The sequence below is a fragment of the Sinohyriopsis cumingii genome, chromosome 7 (assembly GCF_028554795.1).
Source record: "Sinohyriopsis cumingii isolate HCF-2022 chromosome 7, ASM2855479v2, whole genome shotgun sequence".
Lineage (NCBI taxonomy): Eukaryota > Metazoa > Mollusca > Bivalvia > Unionida > Unionidae > Sinohyriopsis > Sinohyriopsis cumingii.
Window position 1 is genome coordinate 44,643,680 of NC_142967.1, and position 17,282 is coordinate 44,660,961.

At 35.7% G+C, this 17,282-nt stretch overlaps 1 protein-coding gene across 2 annotated transcripts in view; it reads right to left on the reverse strand.

Moving 5' to 3' along the window:
- Window positions 1–2,678: 2,678 nt before the first annotated feature.
- Window positions 2,679–17,282, reverse strand: part of LOC149795121 (uncharacterized) — a 51,374-nt gene continuing 36,770 nt past the window's right edge. The window contains exon 3 of one of the 2 annotated variants that reach the window (XM_089964039.1): window positions 2,679–2,958. In XM_089964039.1, the coding sequence (XP_089820165.1) occupies window positions 2,932–2,958 (27 nt within the window). In that variant the 3' untranslated portion in view covers window positions 2,679–2,931. Of the gene's footprint in view, window positions 2,962–17,282 lie in introns of both variants that reach the window. The other variant, XM_089964038.1, reaches the window with a different exon arrangement.

Sequence of the window (17,282 nt, forward strand, 5' to 3'; positions counted from 1 at the left end):
GTGCAGTAATAAGCAATGTAAATGCGTCTTATATAGCTGTAGTAAAAAATATTAATATTATTATTATTCCTTGTTTCCTAATACGGCAACTTATTCACGTGAGGGTTTTACTTGGCTCACCCCATTCTTTATTGCACGGTCGCCATCAAAACGTTTACCAATAAAAAATACATGTGTAGGCTAATGATATTCTTGACAACAATGAATTGACTCAGAGGTAGATGTATAGTTGTAGGACTCACGGTAATAATTCCGTTCCCATGGTAAACCTATGCAAACACCATAATATTAAAATTCAAAAACTTAAAATTTCTGAGTGCTCATGATCAAACCTATATTTATCAGTATAGATGAAACATGGATGTCAGCTTCTGTGTAGAGAAAAGGATCTGCGTGTGTTTGAAACGTGTGCTTTTAATTCCGCACCAAAGAGTCAGGTACTAATTTCAGTTGTTGTTGTTGTTGTTGTACGGTTTAACGCCATTTTTCAGCACACGGCTATACATGGCGGCCAGTATTAATGGTGGAGGAAGAACTCGGGAAAACCCGGAAAGAACCACCGACCCGCTAGAAGCTACTGGCAAGCTATTCACATACCCACATTGGCCGGATCCGGGACTCGAACCCACGCAGACAGAGGTGAGATGGCAGTGATCTGTAACGGAGAGCGCTTTAGACCACTCGACCACTCGGGGCCCCACTAATTTCAGTAATGAGTGTTCCAAACCAAAGACTGTTAAAGGACTTAAATTCCATCATCAATGTCTCTATTTTGTTTCACTTACAACTATGATAAGCTGTCAAAAGATTCTTTTTCCTCAAACATAACTTACAATATTAACCAATCCTGGCCAGCCAAACCGATATATTCATTATTTTATGTTCACCCATTTCCAGGCTGGTTCCCATTTTACCATACAATTAGTACCCTGTGTCCTGTATAAACCCTGCTTTTCTTGACGGCCCAAGGAATTGTAGTGCAATACATAAGTATGCAATGTGCATAGTTATGCTTGTCAAAGATTACATCAGTGAATATTAAATTACATTGCAAGATCATGTCCACCTAAAGAGCAATGGTGCATTTAACGCAACATTTAAATATTTGAGATTTATCTAAGAAAATCAGAAAAAATATTAAAATAAAGCTTTTTAATAGGAGTCATATTTTCTAATATCACCACTTATCTCTCTTGAAATTAATACTGAAATATATTACCAGCCTTGTCATATTATGAAATTAATGAGTAAAAGGTCAAGGTGATCAACTAGATGTACATGTATTATTACAGTAAAAGAGATTTAAATGAAGAAAACAATACCTAAAATTCCTCCTAGAAAACATGATTTAAAACCAAAGTAAGGCAGATGTAAGTCCATTAAAATGCAAAATATGAACTTTCAAAACATTCACTGAAAGAAAGTGGGAAGCAAAGTCACGAGAGGTCATCACCACTAAGCATGGTGGAAGAGAAATAAGTGATCATATCTGAAGCATTACGTTTCAAAACACAACTAGGAAATACCATATTGCTTACCATAATTACTCTATAAATATATACTTGATATATGTATTGCTTAGATATAAACCAAAGTCCAAAACACTCCACCTAACAGTCAAATTTACACATCGTACCCCCTTCCTCCTTCTTGGCAACAGTTGATAGATCTAAATATGTGTTTAATATCCCACTGAAAGTCACTGTGGTTTACAAAAGGTATTAAGTTTGCTTGTTATCCACACATATAACCGTATGATTGCATTTATAGTACAGTTAATTGCACTTGCATATGTAGAGTCACTGTGTATTGCTGAAGCTGTCTATAGGACTCACGGTACTAATTCCGTTCCCATAGTAAACCTATGCAAACATCATAATATTAAAAATTCAAAAACTTAAAATTTCTGAGTGTTCATGATGAAACCTATATTTTTCAGTATAGACGAAACCTGGCTGTCAGCTTCTGCATAGAAAAAAGGATATGATCAGCGGCATTTTCTGGACCTGCAAGTGTTTGAAACATGTGCTTTCAATTCTCCACCAAAGGGTCATGTGCTAATGAGTGTTCCAAACCCAAGACTGTTCAATGACTGAAATTACATCAGTCAAACAATGTCTTTATTTTTCTCACTTACAACTAGGATAAGCTCTCAGAAGATTCTTTTTCCTGACACATAACTCACATTATTAACCAATCGCGGCCAGCCAAACCCATATATACTCTATTTTATGTACACCCATTTCCAGGCTGGTTCCCAATTTTCATACAATTAGTACCGTGTGTCCTAAACGGATGATATATATATGTATGTATGTATGTATGTATGTATGTATGTACATGTGTGTGTATGTGTGTGTGCGTGTGTGTGAAATACAGTTGTGTATTTACCATAAACGTTGACGGAAGTATTCATATATTCTGCTTAAATAAAAAACGACACGTTTAAGATAGTGAGATGGCATTTTAAATCCTACGTGCTGCGAGAAAAGGTCACTGTGTCCATCCTAGTAACACAAACTGTTTGAGGAAATTTGAGATGTTTAGTAAAATTGGGTGCTAGAAGACAAAGGAATTGTTTTTGTTGGGTTTCCTGACATATTATAATGATGATTCTGGCATTTGAAGTGCACAAAGCTTACTGGTAGTAAAAATAAAATACGAAAAACTTTAAATAACTTAATGTTTATTTAACTCACCACCAACATAACTACATGGGCAATGTATCTAAATAGTCACGTAGACAGTTTTATCTGTGTAGAGTGAAATGTTGTCAATCGTTATACATCAAATTGTACTATATGAGTTCCATTTTCAAAGGAAGTAATTAGCAACGGGTTTATGAAAAATGTTGTCGGGATATCAAGATGACACGTCACTATTCCGGTTTCAAAACACGGTACTTGATCTATGAACATTTTCCACAGAAGTCTAGAATAACTTTGGCATTTGCTTCTTCTTCTGGAAAGAAACGAATGACAAAATAAAATATATTTCATCATTACACATATATAGATTAAGCACTAACTGTTAGGCCGGAATTCTTAATATCCGTCACAAGTCATTCTACAGAATTATAGCATTTGCTTTTAATAATATTTTTTATGATATTTAACTTTTTGTGCATCAAGAAGTATTATTTTTATACAAAAAAATCATAATTATTCTTTGTCTTGCTATTTCAAATGGCATCAAATTTTCCCGCTGATTACCTAAATCATTATGCAATTCAATAACAGTTTCTTTAACGCGCATTGTATTGACATAATACTTTTGCAGGGGCATACTGTGATATACTCTGGGATAAATATACGTTCTTATTTTGGGGTTCCTCTTTCCAGTAAGATGCTGCCAAAACGCATATCACACAAGAAATTTTTTGCACGAGTTTACTAAATACTTCATCTATTTTTTCTCATTAAATTCAAAATATCTTTTCACTTCTTAAATATGCATGTAGTTGCTAAACTTAGATAAACTTTACGCCATGCTTTTCTACTTTCATAAAAAGTGACGTATACTGAGACATCTAATAGGAACAAGGAGAATGTCACGTTTAATTTTCTCAAAGTAGCCAACCTTTTTATTACAGTGAAACAAAATACCTCTAAATTCTATATGATAGTTTTGCTTGGAATTCAGATGAATTAATAGGAGCAAAAGGCAAAACAAGATTTTTTATTTTTTTTTATTTATAAATACAAAACGTATTTAACTTAATTCAGAAAGAAAGCGATTTCTTCAGCTCGTCAATATTCTCGTCACAGTAGTTAAAAGCAAAATAAATGTAAAGAGGCATAAACGGAGAAATAGACAGTATTAGACAACGATAATGAGATTTTCTTTCAACAAATAATATTTTGCTGCCCATCTAAAACGTGTTTGTTTTTATTATCTTATAGTGAGCACCAAATAGTATGAATAATTCTTTCAAAGCATTTATGGTCAATTTAGGAGAGCATTGGGATCCATCAAGAATAGAAAAGCGTCATCAGCATATTGACCCAATTATTGTTAATTTATGCCAAATATTACTCCACATACATCCACAAGTTGCTTAAAATTTATAGTTAAAATCACAAAGCACAATGATAACAAATATGGTGTAAGGGAATCTCAGTCACACAGCTTTTTATAGTCTAAAGAAAGATGGTTTATGTTTATTTTCAAAGCACTACAGTTGCGATTATTACAAAGTGATTCAAACCATTCACAGACTTCTTTCCACGTTTAATTTGCAACTAGACAGTATTAACCTGTGTGTATTGAGTAATATAAAAATTTATATAGGGTTGGGTATTTTTAGACAAAAGATTCAACCAGTAATGGAATTCATGTAATTTCTTGCCGCTAAAATGACTGTCACATTATAAAGGATTAGCGTTGTCCGTTTATTCTCTGCCTAATTTAGCCTTTGCACGAGCAAAACATCGATACAATGAGATTTGTATAATTCCTTTTAAAACAAAAAAGACGAAAGCTGAAGAAAAATCAAAATGAAAGAAACAAATACGGAGAAAAATGAGATGCTAAAAGAAATACCAACAACAACCCCATTTCTGCATTTGCTTTCATCGTAAATTAAACGTCAGCGTGTTAATTGTGATCTTAATGATGATGATTTATTGATTATGACAATTAAGAGAGTACAGCTGAGAATTAAATAAATAACTTGTTGACTGATTTCGTCGGTTTACAGATTTCTTCAACTTTTATTTGTATTAGTATTGTTATGGTTATTCGTTAAATGTTATTGATTGAACGAGTAAATATATATTTTTTATTGAAAGCTATCGTCAATCACTTAATTGATTCTCGTAGCATGCTTCGTTACATGCTCTTCAAATGTGCCAAAAACATTAATATAAGAAAATAACATAGTACTTATTTATATATAAATTGAAAACTATATATAGATAGCTGTGGAAAAGTCTGGTGTCTCGTGGACTTGGTCTCTTTGTCTTGACTTTTGTCCATCCCGGATCCTGAAACAATTGCTAGGTACGACCTAATATACGATGTGGACACGGCCCTAAGACAACAGCAAAGTTATAATGATACAGATAGATATACATCACGTAAAAAACTTTTCCTGTTTTTACTAGTGACCAGGCGTAGGTTGATTAGCGATTCCGATATGCTCTTATTTGCTGAGGAACTAAAAAGATTTATTAGGGCTAGCAACCGGTCCAAGACTGGAATGCTACAAAAAGTTTGTTTCGCGTGCATATTTCCTCACCTGAAAAATCATAGTAGCTGCCTTTACTATTACTACAGTATATTCTCTGCTGAATCAAGCAAACAATGTGCAATAAACAACGGATCTGAAGGCTATCTTTGAAAATTTCACGAAGGCGCAGAAACTGAAACAGAAGTCAGCAGAACGGTACTCGATTATGCCTACCACAGTAGGCGGCTCTGGGTTGGCCACAGTTCTTGGTTTTTCTCCATTTACCTCGCCTGAAGACGTAGTCAGAAAAAACTTGGCAAGTATCAAGATTACTTTACCTTCCCTGTCTCAGAAGAACGTTATATGAGCCTGTAATTAGAACGTTTATTCATATTTCCATGGAAGAGATAGTTATTGGCAATGGTTACTGCGCCAGAAATACAGACGGCTTTAGATACTGTCCACATGCTTATACTGTAGGCTTCTTGAATTCAAGCGTCCCGTCGTCCGAGACTGCAACTAACTACCTGATTATGATTTGTCGCATGAATAATCCGGTCTAGACGTTTATGTCACAGTATCATAGGGACTTCATGTAGACATGATTTTTCTCACGCGTTCGCTAAGCCAGTCTGGGTTTTATCAGGAGGAAAAAATTAAAATCACATCAGAGGCTATGGCAGACATGAAGAGGATCCCATCCAATCATAAGATCAGGCATCAAAAGATTGTTCGGCGAATAGGATCATTTTATTGGCTTAGACCAATCTACCTAAGCAGAGGTATCATCGTTTCTGAAGAAAAAAACCCCATCTGAATGGAATATGCGGCAACGTTATCATAAGCATCCAACACCAGCCCGGCTGTATTGGTACAGTGATCGCCGATAACACCAACACATATCCTGTAGGAAAGCTAGCCGTTGTATAACCCTGAAAAATTTTGAAAATCAAGTACACTTATATTCATCTATTGCCTGTCTACGGCAAATCGAGAACGCTATATCAAAATTGCGAAAGATTATATTTGAAGTAAAGACAAGAAAGAATTAGAGACAAGAAAATCAGAGTGCTATAATGTATGATATTTACTTCGAAGAAGAATGGCCGCATTATAACGTTCGTAAAATAAAGTAGCATTTGCCCCATTGTGGAACGTAGAAGGCGTTCGCTGGATGATACATTGAATGGCTCATACATTTCTGTAAAGGATGATCTCGAAATAAAATAACATATCATCCGTGCAAGGAAGATCTAGATCACATTGATTTTTACGCGGCAATTGTCATTGAGCTTGAAATATCAAGACACATATGGGGCGATAAGTACAGCAAACTTGGCGGCAAGAAATCTTTGAACGATTTTGTTTAAACATGTAATGATGGTACAAGTTTTATTTCACATCGCATTTATTTTGTTTCGCCGTAGGTTAGAAAATTACCATTAGTTTCTGTGCCAAAGCATTAATTTTGAAGCTGCGGTTCTGATATTGTTTCGGCATATATTATTTCATATTTGCTTGCAGAAACATGACTTAGTTCAATCACGATCATGTCGACGATTTGAATTCTTTAACCAAGCCTGTCATGTTTTGGCACGGAAGTACGTCATGATCTGATTTAGAGTTTTCGTTTATGTGATGTAAGCGTGTTCCCACATAGCCTTTCTGCTTTAAATTCTAGGATCCACTTGTGTGAGGGCGGTCTACGCTACGTTCCCAGCGTCAGAAAAAAAAAAGAATTTAGAAATGATCCCGTGCAAGCAAAGCTGCAGCAGTTATTGCATAGGATATTGCAAACAACAAAAATAATACTTGTTTGTAATAAATATACGATTTCATGAGCAGTAAGCTCGTTTGTGATAGGCGATAATTTCTTCACGCTGTTTTTTTTTTTTGATGTGTCAGCTAATATTATTGACGTCTATATCTTTCGTCGTACATAATTTGTTTCAAAATTAAGAGTTATGCTGAAAAAGCAACGAGTTACTAAGCATTACCAAAGTTGTATTTTATAGTAAAACCTTCGCGCAGAAGCTGCTATCAAATTCTCCGTCCTCCAATTTTTTTGTTGCTCTGAGCATCACCTTGTGGAGGATCAATATTTTGTGACAACTCGATGAAGTGTTGACTTTCTGACTGCACTTCCGTATATTTGATAGACGCAACAAGGGAACTGACATCAATACCAGACTGCATCAAATACGACTTAATCTAAAATTAAGCCTCCGCTAAGTTTTATCCTTTTTTTTATTGATACAGGAACCGCTGCCTCAGGGTTTGGCTTTTCTGCTCCATTTGTTGATTGTATAATTTCAGGTTGTGGCTTCGGCGGCTCAAGCTTTTGCTTGCGGTTTCTGTTTTAATTTTGCAGATGATACATGAATAAATACCGGACACGTTTTCGTGCAGACTATTATGTTACAGTAGCATGGTATGTGTTTCATGTTTCTAAATAATGCTTGATCAGAGAACCAAGAACACAGTTTCTTCGTGGTAATTTCTGTTTAAGCCGATGATCTCTCCTTACGCATAGCTATTCGCCATCAAACTTAGATCTAGTAAAATCAATAGGGGCTTGAAGATTATTGTCATCATATATATGCTTGCAGTGATATTTAAAATAAGATAATGAGTACCAATTTAAACAAATGGCGACAACTCAACGTATAATTTATCTTTGATCGGCTTGTAAAAGGTATTTAGTCTTAATTCAAGATAGTCTTCATGCTGCTTAATATAGAATGTGCGGTCTCGAAGGTGATTATTTCCACAACTGGATAGCCTGACCCAATATAATATCCACTAGGTATACTCTTATCCGTCATCAAACTCTACAGGAGCTAATTTGTTTTATATTGATAATTTTCCAGTATGTTCAAGAGCCGCATCAGGACACTTGCTGACATAATCATCATAAATGTTGCACTTTACGATGAGGTAATACTCTTCTGCAATCTTTTATTTTAGAATTTCAATAACTTCCATCTTGATATGGTCGCTCAAGTTTTGGCTCTGGTTGTGAAATTACTGTTTCAGGCTCAGGCTCGTCATCATCAGGTGAATATCGTTCCTCAGTTTGTTTATCAGAAACATTCATCACCTGCATTATTGTTTCTACGTGAGCATAGTCTACTTTTGTTCATGATCATAATTTAACTTGAGTTTCTGTCAAATCGTCTTCAGCTGAAACTTTCTTGCACTTATCGTTTTTTTTTCTTCTTCAGATTTGATAATCTGGCCTGCTTCTCCATGCAGCCGTGATCTTAGCTATGGGCATATTTTTTACTTTGGCACTGATACTTTTGTATTTTTGTTTCTGGTTCCGCCGATTGTTTCTAAGGTTTCATTGTTCAGCTCATTCACCATACTTGACGTAATCGTCTCTATCTTGTTAACAAGCTTGACTAACTCTTTATCATTGCTAATCTTTTGATTACCCTATCATTCGTATCATATTCATCTAGCAGCTAATTTTCTTACATATTCGCGAATAAAATAATATTGTTCATTTTAGCGTCTACTTTAAAAGCAACTTGATTTAAACGAATCAACTTGGCAAGTTTTATGTGGTGCCTATCATGGGATAGCTAGTTTTGGCCAGTACGTACTAAAACTCAGTTGCATCATGCGCTTTCTCAAGCAATAACTTCTTATGTCCTCACAGATTCTAACTTAATTTTGATTGGATTCAGTTTTCAAATGCTGCGTCAGGATGGCGTGCACGATGTTGATGTTCCAGTCAACATCAGTGAATTAAACAGTCGCTGATAAATTGTTCTGCGGCCGAAGGATCATATGATGTGACAGGTGACAATAACCATGCGATTTATAGTTACAATCACAATGCGCCACCCGGATCACTAATGACAATCACGCTTTCGCCGAAAATTTATTATCCGATAAATAATATCTACACTATACAAAAATTGCAAAGTCAATTACATACCAATCAGTAAGGAATGTGAAGTTGAATAACGATTGCGTAGCATGTTATTTGCATCTGTGGATTAAACTTAAGCAAGGCGCTGAAGTTCTTCCCGACGCTCTTTCCGCAGTTGCTCTAACATCAGCTGAATTTGGTGAGGGTATACTGCTTTTTCTCGCAGAAAATCTTAATTATAATATTGGATTTTCTACTACACGTAGTCGTTCTGATCCAGATAATGAAGCATGCATGATGCTGCTTTTGAGTTCTATTTTTGCGGGTTTTCGTTCTGCCGTGAAATAGATTCAGTGTTTTGAGGCTTAAAGCAGCACCTTTCTTTGGTGAGAGATAATCAAATCACTTGTAAGGATCACGCAGCAGCTGGCGCGGTCAATTGACAAGCTGTTTTACAAAGCCATATATCTCGATGCCGAGGTAAATCCTTCTTCAACCGCTGAAATGAGTTAGCACTTTGACTAGATTCAGCAATACGTTTATTCTGAGCACAAGCATCGCGAATCTGCTTGCGCAATAATCAGCAACATGGAGAATAACCACGTGCATCGACAGCGAGTTGCGACGACATTTATTTTGTAGCGTTTCAGCGTGCCGTACGCAGCCAGGTATTTGCCCATTTGAATTTGACTCGTTTTGCTGTCGGAGTAAGCAGAAAATAATATTCCGAGTGAAATTTGATCCTCTAAGTACAAATTATTGCGAGAGTGCTTTATGCTTCAAGAGTCAATGCAAACATATCCGTTCGTAGATACGAAAACTCAAATATCATTGGACGCGTATTTCGCTTGGAATTACAGCGGCCTCTGGAGCGATATCAGCGCCACATAAAATTCAATGAGCTGCAGAGAATTTCGATACATGAAACAATAGTTTTATTTAGAGCTTTGTGCAAACAGATCTTAGAATTTATCTTTGTCAAGAACAATTAAACTCTCTGCTTCCGGAGGCAGTGTGTTATCAATCAACGTTCAATAGAACAGCTGACATTTGCCCAATATAAACATATGTTGATAAATCTCAGCATGACAAAGTGAGAAAACAAAGTGCAGAAGGAAAATGCGCTATGTTAATTTGTCTGCAGCGCAACTTGCAAAACAACTGTTTCCACTATGTATTGTCATCGCTACCAGGATAAACTCTGATCGTAGAGTAGACACGAAAGAGAGCGATACGAGTGCAGTATCCTGGAACACAAAGGCGCAGACCAGATTTCATCCTGAGAAATATTTGAAAGGATGCAAAATTATTTCTCCGCGATTTTTTCAAGGAGATACTGCTCGAGATAGTACGCTCAATGAGAGCTGCGTAGACAACATATAAAATAATAAATTTGGTCTCCTTTGAGAACAAGCTTTATGTCAGCGACAAACTGGTCTTTATAACTCATCAAAATTTAGCATGTTGATAGTTCAGCTTGATGTCACTGTTGTATTGATTTTATCAGATCACGATACCAAGGAAAATGTGCCCTTGATATGTTACTCGAACTTAAAGCGCCGCCGACTTTGATGACACCCAGTTAGTATTGAGTCTTAAAATTTAAGCATGATTACAACTTCGTGTGCTTATCATGGAAGAAGAATACGGATAGCCTGGAGGAAACATTATCTCAAACTAAGAATGATCATTCCTTTCGTGGTGAAATCAATATATGATGAATATTGAAAAGAAAATCTATGTGTGTCAAAGCACCTGCTGGAAATGGTAATATCTAGCAGCCTGTCATCGTCTTAAATATTTAATATCAGATAAACGTGTGCTAAGTTTTTCCTGATACAAACTTCAGTCGTCCTGGATAGCTCTTATGTTTTCCTGACATAAAAATATATGCTGGTAACTATATCAATTGTAATATTAAAGACAATTCCTGTACAATAAAAGATACCAGACCTTAGTGATGATCTATTGCTCGTCCATTGTATGAGTAAGAACTATCTCTAACATGTGTATGACAGGTGAGACCTAAACCGTTTGCACCCTACAAACAATTATATCTACTAGATACGTACTGAGAAATAATTGTGCCGTATTCTTCCAGATTTTATTGCTGACTACTTACTTGCACACATAAACCTTATCCATCAGCTCCAGCGTCAGAAATACTTCAAGGATGAGATAATATGAATTGACACATTTCTCTCGTCCTGGAAAGTTCAGTGTGAGATAGCCCTCTCAAAAGTTTCGTTGAATGGCGCTAATTCCTAATACGACAGGTTAGATCGCGCTAATTTATTTCTGTTATGCTATTTTCTAGATCGCCTATGCTACCTTGTATAATTTATGCTGGGTACTTTCAACATGATTGTACTCGAGATAGTCACGAACAATCGCTTCTTCCTTTTCATCTGAGTCGCATATATTTAGTAAACGTGGTTACAAAAAATCATGCCAAATACAATTATTTATATTAAACACATTTACCTAGAACGTACAGAAATTATACTTTACGATATCGCGTCATTAAATCGAAATGCCGATGCATACCGATCTCACTGCAGTCTTGTCAACGGGAAATTCTAAAATCAACCTGTTAGCAAATCCGTAGCTTGAAAACCAGACGTTGGGAAATTGTAAAACCTACGGATGTTTAACTTGGGTATTGCTTCCAACGGAGCAACAATACATGCTGCGTACGAGTGACCAGCCTTTCTTCCGCCATGGCAACAATCAGCCCAGACGCCATAGTGTATGCTGCGCCAAGAAAAACTATTTGTTGGCGCCTCTAGAAATTATATTAGAAAATAATATACTCATTCATTTTTATAACAAATATCCATAAACTGAACTTAGGTATTAGGAGGCGTGCCTTTGCTGGCTATGACAAAACCACGCATATCAGTACCGTATGACATTTTGTTTACTGTGGCGAAGTCAGCTTTAAGAAAGATTCTATAAAATCAGTTTCGTGGATAAAAGTTTCCTGTACGAATCAGCGCTGTGTTTGACAAAACAGATGATACAGATGCAAACATCAAAGCCAGTCAGAGAAGTATAAATGTTAAGAATAACGACAGTAAATGTTTTATGTGGGTTGTGTTGTCCCCGCCGAATCGTGTATTAAACTAATTTTGCAGAACGAACAAACACGCCGTTTATCAAAATACATGACAACTCGAAAAGGCAATCCTGGTACAAGGGTGCCTAAATGGCTAAATTATGTAAAATGAGAATAACACAATAATTGCAACTGATGATTTTATTTCACTCATCAATGAACATTAATTACATAAAACAATAAAATACCTACTTTTGTCTAATTAAAACATGAATATAAATTTTTTAAAATATGTGATCCTGTTACATAACGATATTCATAGATCCGCTTCTGTTGGTAATTGATAGTTTCGACTGATAGAAGGGAATAACAAGGAAATAGAAATGCAGATAGCTTCTTTGTGGTATTTACTATGAAACAATCGGGTTCGTTTAATATCCATTAGTCGCATGAGAGCTATTCGCAATCAGAAACTTTGTTTTCCGTTATTAGATTTGTATCGGTAATGTCCCCCTTATATGTTTTCATAATCTGAACCATCTACACTCTTAAGTCTGGCATAATGGGGAAAAACTATTTGTAATAAAAGTTAGGGATGAGTGCCTTTCGTCATATACTTATTTGATGATGTTTTATTTGATTGTAGTAGATTTTCAAAATCGCCAACATAATATCTTTGAAATATCACAAATGGGATTAAAATATTGATCGTGAGACTGAAAAGCATTGAAACATATACACTACGGTATGCGAAAAAAGTCGACTTCAAACTGTTCGTTGATATTATGATACGTGTTTTAATGTAAGTTATTAATTATTGGCACGACACGTCAGCAAGAAGGATATGTCACCCTTTGAAGCCTGTCATGGTTCTCCCAAACTGACCTTTCAACTATCATTCGCTATTTACGCATACTAGATTCATTAGAAATAAAAGGTTTTCATATGTTTTCATGCTAAATCAGCACTGACTATTATCTGTTAAAATGTAATTGAACTTGAAAAAGGTTGACAAATTATAGCAATTTAGATTTGCGTTGTGTGGGAAAACTTTACGGAGGCGTCAGAGTTTGGTGTTTGGCCAATAATGAACAGGAAACAAAGAATTGCATGATTTCCAATCGCTCAGGCCTATTCGTTAAAAAAACTTTAACATGTTGATTGAAAGACGTTTCATCAGAATTATAAATGTTATTCAGATATAGAATTGAATAAAAGAAAAGTTTTATGATACAGGGAATGTAGTTAACCAGTTCTAAAAATAATTGTAGCAAATTCACTGTTTTGTCAACTAATGGACCGCAGGGATGAATTCATTGAAACTAACATTGCATTCCACAATGTCGTAAAGTTGTAATTTAAATCTTGGTTTTATATTCTGTCACACGTGTACTATTTAGAATTATCTCTCTCTCCCTCTCTCTGTTTCTTTCTTTGTCTGTCTCTGTCTCTGTCTCTCGCCTGGAAACTTAAAGGGTCATGCTACAACACGGATTTGAAGCAATGTAGTATTATTACTATATCAGGTTTGTAGATCAAATAATCAGTGATACACAGTTACCTTGGAAACAGGGTAATATTACTACATGGGTTATGTGATTACTACATCAGGATTTTGGAGGTCACAAAATGAGTGGTACAATTTCACATGGGAATAGGGAAATATTACTACACGGTTTTGGTGTTTACCATTATGTAGTATGTTTACTACAGCATGGTTTGGAGATTGAAAACTCAGTGTAGCACTGTTCCCTGGAAATAGAGTAATTTTGTTTTACATGGGTTTGATAATTAGCAATATAGTATTGTTACTGCATCAGGGTTTGGTGATCACAAAAGCAGTTTTACACTGTCACCTGGAAATATAGTAATATTACTACATGGGTTTGGGAGATAGCAATACAATATTGTCACTAAAGCAGATTTTGCTGATCCCAAATTATATTTTCACTGTTACCTGGAAATAGCATAATATTACTACATGGTTGGGGGAGGAGACAGCACAATCAATGTTTAGGGATCAATGTTGTATTATTATTAATACAGGTTTTGAAGATCCTAAAATCGCCAGTTACCTTGAAAAAGAGCAATGCTATTATTTTCATGGATTTGGTGATAGACAATGTAATATTGTTACTCCATCAGGTTTCGGAGCTCAAAATATCAGTGCCTGGAAATAGGGTAATATTACTACGTGGTTTGGGGGATAGCTATGTAATATTGTTACTACATCAGGTTTTGAAGATCACAAAATTACGTGCTTGGAAATAGGGTAATGTTACTACATGTGTTTGGATATGTAGTATTGTTACTACATCAGATTTTGGAGGTCACAAATCAGTGCCTGGACATAGGGTAATGTTACTACATGGGTTAGAGGGATAGCATTAGAGCTATGTAGTATTGTTACTACATCAGTTGTAGAACTGTTACTGCATCAAGTTTAGGATCACAAAATCAGTGCCTGGGCATTGGGTAATGTTACTGCATTTGTTTAGGTGGGGTGCTATGTAGTATTGTTGCTACATCAAATTTTGGAGATCACAAAACTTCGGTGCTATGGAAATAGGGTAATGTTGTTATATGGTTTGGAATTCACCATGTAGTAATGATACTAGTAAAATTCCTTTAGAAAGGACAAGCAAACAATTCCTTTTGTTATTCAGACAGCCATTATACGTCGGATATGTAAGGGGAGTATAAGATAGCTGGCAGATTGTTGAGATTTAACACTTAGTGACAATCCGTCACCCGTTATGACGATTCAGTATTGACATATCCATGCTGAACTGACTAGGGAAAAGTGAGTTATGTGTTGGCAAGTAACACATATAATTACAATCCAACACCTATCTTATTATCCAACACTCAACATTGTAGACTCAATCGATGAAGGAAGGTAGAATTCAACAAGTATTGGTTGTCTGACTTGGTCTTAGGTAAAGGTCAGAGACTGTCTACAGTTATTCTGCTACAAAGTTCGTCAAATACAAGAATAGGTTGCAGATGAGCGTAAAGTAGATTCTGATGAGGTTGGCCTACCATTTGACAAGTAAGATCTACAACATTCATAAACAACAATTTTAATTGCGGCCATAAAATGATTTAAGATGTTATGGTCAATCGTATTGGCTCCTACATGATCAGTCAAGGGCGTTTCATGGGTTAGACAAAGGATTTACCATCGAGTTGGGCTTAGGAAGAAAGTTTTGACAACTCACTAACTTTTTCTCTTTTTTGAATTGGGATTGCCATCATTTCTTTTGGGGTTGAAGCTTCTTAACTCTGTTTCAATCTGCTGCTTTAATTTTATTTCATTTCAGAGCCAGATAATGATCCTTCCTAATTACTCCCCAAACACTATTGTCAAACATATCGTATCCACAATATACCGAAATGTGATTTTATTTCTTATCGTAACAAAGTTGATTTAAGTTCTGAAAATAGAATAATATCTGGCAAGCTGAACCAACTCGCGCTTTCTCTTGTTATTATTATATGGTCTTATACAATGCACAATGCAACATTAAAGAGCGAAAACCAAAAGGTTTAGTAAAATTCAACAAATAATTTATTTCCAAAGAATGCAAAGCTAAAATTTAAAAAAGAAGTTTCAGTATTCTGAATTAAATCCCAAATAGTCTTTAAAAGTATATGACAAGTCCAAACGTTAAGAGTGATCCGAATGAATTTCAGTGCTGCTCCGAATGAATTAAATCTTGAATGTGTCAATGTATTAATTCATAATATCTTTAAATGAATTCACAATAATTCCAAAACAGTAACATAGTCCAAAGATATAAATTATCACTCTTTAATTCCAATGAAAAATTAGATAAATAAATCATCTAAAACTTGTAACTGAAAACAACTAAAATATTTATTCAACTATAGATGTTAAAATATGAATAAATAATGTTTGATGTAAATAACATTATATACAGACTGTCACCTACCTTATGGCACAAAATAAATTTCCATCCTATTCGTAAACAAGGAGAGATCTGTTTACTGAAACTTTAACAAACTACCATCCAAATATCAGGTACACCATGTTTTATTTCCAAGGAAGAAAGCTCCTGAGCTCCAAGCCAAGTAAACATGTTTTAAAAATGACATTAGTCAAGTTGGCCCAAATTCCTACCCTCTATTATGGACAAAGGCCAATCACGCAATACAAATTAAATCTACGTAACATGATGGACAAAGTGGTAATTGCACATTGTTGGTGCGAGCAAGCCGAATTTAGAGAGAAATTCAGAATTTGGTACTGCCAAACGCTGTTAGGTTGCATTAGTTTAATTTAAGTAAGTCCGTAAGTTAAGACTTTATTTGGGAGAATACGGGTAAGTATTCTTAAGGAAGCTGTTTCTTGTAAGGCAGTAAGAGGTAGTAGATAATTGAGATAAGTAAATGTGTTGGTGATACAGTCGTGTATACTAAAATGACAACGAATAGGCAATTGGTCAAAGAGTTTAAATCTCTTAGTAGAGAAGAATTAGGTTAGGAAGGGACCCAATTAGCGGAATTTGTAGAGCGAAGTCTCAGGGAATACAGAGAACAACAGGCGGCAGAAAGGAACAGACAAGCCGAGGAGAGAGAAAGAATCAGACAAGCCGAGGAGAGAGAAAGAATTAGACAAGCCCAGGAAAAAGAAAGAGAAATCGAGTTAGCCAGATTGCAGGCCGAAGAAAGAGCCAGGGAGAGAGAACACACGTTAGCTATGGAAAGACTAAGGATCGAAGCTGAATCTAGGAGGGGTGAAGAACTGAATGAACATTCAGGACCCACAAGCAAAGGATCAGAGGTTATTCATATCGTGCAGATAACAATGCCGACGTTTAACGACAGAGACGAAATCATCGACAACTTTTTAACCCTGTTTGAGAAGTTAGCTTTAATCCATCATATACCCAAAGACCAGTAGGCCATTAATATATCTGCATTTTTGCATGGAGCTGCCAAGGATGTGTGTCATAATATGGCACCGATTGAAGTAGATGATTACGACGCTCTCAAGAAAGCGTTATTAAGGCTGAAAGTTTTCTTAAACTTTTCAGAGAGTCGTTTAAGCGAACAACAGAGACACGTGCAATTTCATACTCGCGTACGCGTACTTTTCGATAAATGGATTTAAATGACAGGCACCGCGCTCACTTATAAAGGCATACGGG